Source organism: Sphaeroforma arctica (genome assembly GCF_001186125.1).
Source record: "Sphaeroforma arctica JP610 unplaced genomic scaffold supercont1.1190, whole genome shotgun sequence".
NCBI classification, from domain to species: domain Eukaryota; class Ichthyosporea; order Ichthyophonida; genus Sphaeroforma; species Sphaeroforma arctica.
Window position 1 is genome coordinate 1 of NW_014039368.1, and position 7,379 is coordinate 7,379.

General features: G+C 43.7%; 2 protein-coding genes across 2 annotated transcripts; one reads left to right on the forward strand and one right to left on the reverse strand.

Moving 5' to 3' along the window:
* Positions 1–311: 311 nt before the first annotated feature.
* Positions 312–2,277, forward strand: SARC_10268 (hypothetical protein; the record flags this gene model as incomplete). The annotated part of the gene is made up of 2 exons (XM_014295693.1): positions 312–497; positions 1,652–2,277. Coding segments are annotated over 2 exons (634 nt in total), but the record flags the coding sequence as incomplete, so codon positions are not given.
* Positions 2,278–2,811: 534 nt separating this feature from the next.
* Positions 2,812–4,260, reverse strand: SARC_10269 (hypothetical protein; the record flags this gene model as incomplete). The annotated part of the gene is made up of 1 exon (XM_014295694.1): positions 2,812–4,260. The coding sequence occupies one exon, from the start codon at positions 4,258–4,260 to the stop codon at positions 2,812–2,814; it is 1,449 nt and encodes a 482-aa protein (XP_014151169.1).
* Positions 4,261–7,379: the final 3,119 nt, after the last annotated feature.

Sequence of the window (7,379 nt, forward strand, 5' to 3'; positions counted from 1 at the left end):
TTTGTGTGTGTGTATGTATGTGTTGTTGTTACTGATTTTGTGGTCGAAGAGAGTTTGACTGGATTGGAACGAACTTTGCAGTGCAACTATTGGCGGAGATACATAAGACCTGTATATGAACAGACATTCTCTGTGGGAACTAGGCCATCATATACTAAGTACAACTTCTTTCCTTCCGTCTCAACAATTTCCTCATACTTCAAGATCACACCACCATCTGCAGTCAGTACGCTTTCACCTCATACCTGATGCACGGTAGACCTACACACACTCACAGATATGGCATGCAACCACAATCCATTATCTCATTAGGTTTCATTGGATATTGCACACGACGGGGAATGCGAAGCAGAAGACTTTGAGGGTGGCATGTGCTCCACCTTGGCATTGGCCTGCCCACACAACATCGCCAACAATGCGCTGTTGTGTGGTGTCAATGGGCAGGGGAAATCGGTGTTGTTTAACTCCGACTGCGAGATGCATGAGCGGGGATGCAAGTATGTCCTGCCTATACAGGCGTATGTGTCACGTCTGGTTAACCAGGCTAGTTTGATTCGTATTACAGTTCCATTGTCGTTTGGTGGCCGCAGTGTGCAGGTTTGAAGGTAGTGTGTTGGTGTTATGCCGCGAACGTCGACGTGAGATGCATAAGCGGGGATGCAAGTATGTCTCACCCGTGTGTGCGTAGGGGCAAGTCTGGCTACCTAGGCTGCTTTGATGCGTAGTGTTGTGCTATAGTAGTTTGGTTACATGAGTTTTCACGTTTTAAGGCAGTGGGGTATCCTGTGAGTGTCCATATAGGAGCTGGTATGACGGTTTAACACGTACATCGTTCATCCGTAAAACTGTCACGCTTCGAGTCTATGTGCGAATGCCCACTGCTTCGGATTCGTTTGTCCTGTTCAACGCCAGTATTCCGTATTCTACCGAAAAGGAACAAATCATACGCCCGTATATGCAATTGTATCGTATAGTGTACATAGTGGGAGGCGAGTGGAAATACGTACATTGAAGGTATTGCGCTATCCATGACTCGCCTGGAACGTTTCATCCGTTTCCGTTTGGTATCGAATGCGTATGGTACAAGTAGCCTGCGCTAGATTCGAAAGTTCGGTACTGGAGCGCGGCTTGTTTAGTTGGAATAAGCTTGTCGGCCTTGGGGTTGTGCGTCAACGATGCACTGTCTATGAAGAGGAAAACCTTTCGGATTGGGCACGGTTACCACAGGAAAGTTTCAAGGTTTGGTTCACTAACGCGCATAACCATCGAGGGAGAGCAGTATAGTATAGTTTAAGTAGACTTATAGTCTCTTGCTCCAGTTTCTTTCTTATATGTACGCCTGATCGCGTGTCACAGATATTCACTTACCTACTCCTCACAACCATGTCAACTACCATACCTGTGGCCACATGGCACACAGTGCTGCACTTGATCTCGTGTCGCAGATACGCACTTACCAACCTCTCACAAACATGTCAACTACTATACCTGTGGCCACATGGCACACAGTGCTGCACTTGATCTCGTGTCACAGATACGCAATTACTTACCCCTCACAAACATGTCAACTACTATACCTGTGGCCACATGGCACACAGTTTCTGCACACGACGCCGAGGTCTAACGCGTTGCCTCTGTTTGATCCACACAGTGAAAATTTGGCGTATGTTTTGCATCCCAATGAAAAATGTGTGCCCGATATGTACTCCCCGGAAACGGTGGAGGTGGAGGCGACAGCATACTCCGCTGCCGATGACAACACAGCACAACACACGGCTGAAACTGAAGGGAGTACCGATGACAATACAGAGCTAATCTACAATATAATCGCTGCGGTGGTGGTGTGCTTGTTGCTATTGTCACTGGCGTATGCTATCCGCAGGAGTGTACATCTGCGCAGGCAGAGAGAGCGTGCGTTCCGGTTTATTGATCTGGACGCGGAGTTGGAACATGAGATGGAGTCGACGTCACCCGCAGCTTTCAGTCATTATCATCATGATCAAGACCCGACCGTAAGGACCAACCCACCCGCGTCTGTGACTAGGCTGAGTAGTGATGACGAGGAAGAGCTGCTCGATCAGGAACTTAATGGACGATAGAGCTTGCAGCGGCACTCTCGTTCAATATGTATTGGATTAAAATTTGGTTGTAAATTTAGTTTCTATACGGGCAAGGTTATGTAATCGTCGCATATGTCGCTAATCAGGTCATATATTCTGGGGGTTGAGATCCAAAACTAAAAAGGGAAGTTCTTCTAGTAAATAAATGATAATGAACATATTTATTAGATAGGAGAAAAGGTGCAGATATGATAAGGCGAAGATGATCTACTCCCAAGTATATTACAACAATCTAGTAGATTTAGACGAATTTATTCCCTTCGAGGGATACCTATTTAGGATCGCGGCGGGCTGATAATTTCAAAACAGTAAATTTCAAACTTCACAATCAGTGAGTATCGTCCAATACTTCTCTGTTTGCACATGACAACCTATTTAAAGTATTAAAAGCATACATTCCGGATCATACATGTTAACGTATCGTAAAGTGAAGGTGGTAAACGCCAGAGAACCTTGTAAGTGTTGATATATTCTATCACGCGACTTCTGCATCGTGCAGGATAGTGCCACTAGCACATGCGAGTTGTAGATTGGTCCGGCAAAAGAAATCTCGTAATCCGTATCAAACAGATTCCTTTAAAATTTCGTGCCTTGAATAAGTTGAGTTGTACAGATTTTAGTATACACTTACCCTCACACAGTGGTGCGCTCAAAGTTGTCATCTCATGAATATAAATAACGCTGTTTGATGCTATCGCAAGCCCGCTAGTAAATTGATGAGTATGGTCTTCTGCCTTCCAGATACAGAATTGAGGTGGAAGTTCATGTTATCTCTCGAGGATGGATGTACGTCCATGCCGTTGATTTTGTAATCCATTAACTCGGTGTATATATCCATCCGCCCCCACAGACTTTCCCGGTCAACAGGCACCGTCCTATCGTAAATTTGCACGCCGTATGTCTGTACTGTAGCGGTGAATGGACATATGCGTACTCTTTTCTTGTTAACTGCCGTCTTGTATTCATCACTGTACTGTGAAGCTAAATCATACGAACCCACAGACAATGTCGTTTTCCTGTCCGCTCGTCGCCGAACTGGAGGCGATTTTATGGTCCTTGAGAATACCAGCGCATCAGTTGGGCATCGCATCGAGTGCAGCGCAACTTCTTGGTTTGTATCTCCGTTGTTATAGTCAGGAGTGTGCATTTTCTTTTTGCATTGGCGCATGACTTCCGTCGATTTTTTCACTCCGTGACTTTCTGGCAACGAATTCGTTCTTCTACGCTCCATAGAACTTTGGTTTACTTTTTCCCAGGGATCGGTAAGGCTTTCGCTCCGTCGTCTAAGCGTCTTCAGATTAGATATGGTAGCATTACCGAGGGAGGTGACGTTCTTCCCGGAAAACGCTACATCATCTCCGTGATGGTTGTCCACGCCCTGGTCAAAACCTGACAAGGGCACAATGTATACTTGCTCACCCCTTTGGGCGTAGCGACTGCTTCCGCGGCTCTTGCGGCCCTTCAGTAAGTAGATCGGGCTTTTGCGGCTTCGAGGCGTCCCTGTTGTGCTTGAATATGTACTGCTTTCCGGAGGAGAGACAGAGCTATTTGCTTGTACTACAGTCTTGTCATTACAGTTACCTGCGATCACTTTAATTGATTTGGAGGAGATTCGTTCTGAAAGGGATTCTGGGCCCACTTCGACGGCCTCACTCCCAGGTTTATTGTTTTTGGTAGACAACCTGGCTATAGCTGACGACGACGACCTTTCACACATACTTTTGCTACGCTGTATACTTCGAATATTTCTCCTCGGTCGCTTGTTGACGTCTGTTAAAACCTGAGATTTAGATTCAGGGGTAAGTGACTGTTCCCGAGACAGGCCAGCAACATCACCGGTCTCCATATTTTGTCGGGCATACATACTTTTGCTTCGATTTGGTGATACGTTCTTCCGTTTCTTTGTCGACAGCCCTGACGAGGAGTTCTGTTCGAGTGAAATTTGATGGAGGAATTGTTTCAACTTCGAACTGGCCTCATCGGTGCGCTTGTTTTTAACCTTGTCTATTCTCTCGATAGTCACTACGGAATCTTTCTTACACTGCATGGGCGAAATAGGACTAAGTTGATCTAAGTCTGCCACGACCTTACCTCTACCCAAAACGCGACGAATACTAGCCATGCCTGCAGAGAGCACCATATCGTTCTTAGTATATTTTATGATAGGAGCCAGCCAATACGAATAATTCTGGCAGCGAGCAGCAAGTATGAAGAAATTGGAAGCGCAGTTTTAGCAAGAAGCAGGTACTGCGTAATAGCCAAGTTAAATATTTTCCCTGTATTGCACTATCTCCAAATGTATTTTAATCCCAAATTGTGGTGTAGTGTATACTTTGAATCACTTTGCACGCAGTTGTCATTTTACATATATTTATTTATTTTGCCCCGAATCCATTGCGATGGTCCGAAAGACCAATGTGTTCTATCAGCCCTATCAGAGCCATATATCAATGCAAATACAGGTAGCAAAATTAAATTAGCATTGTAATCTATTCCTATTATAGACCCAAGTTGAATTTGAGTGCATCTATGTCTTGACATGACCGTGCCCCAGATATGTATTTAGAGGAATTTCTTTTCTTTTAGTCATCGGAATTTTATTCGTATTTTTTTTTAAAACAAAATGTACGATTGTATCCTCTTTAATTTGTAAATATTTAGTAATAAATAAATACGTACATATCGTCGTATCCATAGCCTTCTGAAAATAGGACACAATTTTTTTATATGGATACAGTCATACCTCTATATATGTCCAGTTCATATAAAGAGGTAGACACTTCTGGGTCAGGTTCACCCTACCAGGTTCAGGTAGAACAAAGAATCACCACGATAATCTGGTGCTTAGGATTTATCTTTAGAACACAAGCAGTAACCGATTGAGCCATACCTTTCGTAAATGTGCACGCCACATTTTGTATACATGTTGCGGTCGCAATTAGCACACTTATGTGCACCTAACGTTGGTTGTGTGATTGTGCTTTTTTTTCACACAACAACGATCACCACTAGATAAGTGTCTTGCATCAGAAATTGATATTTAAATAGTAGTTTATGTACTTAGATAATACCAACAGCTAAGCTAAAAATGTTATGACTATAAGAGAAGTGCAGACTGCAGAGTCTGAGTCTCTATTTGGAATCTCACTGAGCGTTGAGAGTCCTCATGGCAGAGGGGCTGGCTGATGGACCGGCCCCAAAAGGGTCGACTCACATATGGGTCGGCCCAAATAAGAATTGAACATATAAAGAGATAGACACCTTTTTAAAAAGAGGTGGACAATTGTACATAAATATAAATAGGTACAGAATCACTGGGCTTCTGTCATACACTGGGTTGGTAAACGACACCCGACATTTACCTAAACGACATGTACGACGTGTCGGCCGACATGCTGCCAGGGGGGTGTCGTCGTTGTACAGTGTCATCTGTTCCAATTTTGCCGACATATGGTTTTTCATTCAAAATAAATTCTCAGCTAATTAGTAGAATCTCTACACCAATGAGTTTCGTGAATACAATTTATCAATTGCACCTGAAAATAGTAAAGAAATGCACCTCAAGGATTTGCAAATATGAATATTCAAATATCCAGGACATTTGCCAGTTGACAATAACAAAAGTAAAAATAGTAAATACACAATCCGAAAGCCAAAGTGCAACTTTGATACATGCACAAAAACAATTATCATATTCTGTGGTTGTTAATTTGATATGTAAACTAAATATGTAAATATGTAGTATAGTAACAGCTTTTTGCGCGGCTTTTATACTTCTTCATAAATATTCAAACCTTAAGCTTTGAAGCTATAGGTATAATGATATTATGAGTGATGTGGTTCGTGAAACGGACATCAATTGTCATGTTTATTGTTTGTTTGAAACGAATTGTGTTAGCACCTGTAAAAAGTATTTAATCATGCTGGTGCGTCGTCGACAAACAACAGTCCAAGATTACACAATACACAACAAACGCCTACACAATGCGCCCATCCCAAACATACTTCTGCTAGGAGCAGGGCAAGAAAGTACTCCAAAGTGACCGTTATAAATATAATAAAGTCAAAAAAAAAATGTCATCAGTACATTGAGAACAGTACTGGTGGTCCTACTGACCTGGCCTACTGCACCCAGACTCTTATGGGGAGTATCGACACCAACATGTCAGTGCCGACATGTCGGCGATGTGTCGGGACGACATATAACCAAACGACATGTACGACATGTCGGCCGACATGCTGGCAGGTGGGTGTCGTCGTTGTCGGGTGCCTGACCAGGTGATACAGTATGACTGTTCATATTTTTTAATTTCCTCACACAATTTCAATTTATTTTCCTGCCCCTCAAATTGTATTTCTACTCCGTCTGCACTCTGTCGTCATCACTCATACGTGCCATAGCCCAAATAGGTATTTCATGTACAAATTTTGGGGGATTTCATAGGACAAGGCAGGAAGACAATGGTTATCAGAGTGATTGGCCCGTGGGCTGTGGACCGTGTCGTCTGATCATATTTGTGCTAAAAATAGCAATAATTTCGCAGCTATAATTTTCATGACCCTCTTGCCCTCCTGGTCTCTCCCAGTCTCTCTCTACTTAGCTCTAGTGTAGACTGTATAGAGTGTCGAGTCTAGCTATGTAGGCATCTACTCTGAGAAAGTAGAAAGAACAAAATATGGCTAATCGCACTGCAGTCAGCGCTCAGGACTCAGAATTACAGCAGTGTGGATTACTGTAGTGTGGACCTATCACGTAAGTGTTTTGGACCGTGGAGTGAATTTCAATTCATCACTATCAGAGTATTCCGTGTGGGCCTGTAAGCCGTGAGGGCCGAGGAATGAGGATACCCTGAGCCCGGGAGCTGAGGCCAGAAGGGTATGACCGTATGCCGTATGAGCCTATATGCTATTACCATTTAAACTCGAGAGAGAGAGTGTGCATTTGCTGTGAGTGAGTGGCAGAGTCTATGCCTCTATGGTCACGGAAGAATGCCTCTGCCACTCTGACATACTCCATTGGCAGAGTCTACGACTCATCGACTATTCTCTCAACGGACCCGAAGTCCCGACCTCATATTAAATAAATAGGCATACATACATACACAAACACCCCCCCCACACACACACACACATATGCACATCCAACCACAACCACACATACATACACACACACACACACACACACACATACATACACATACACACACACACACACACAGACAAACACACACTCACGCACAGAAACACACACACACACAC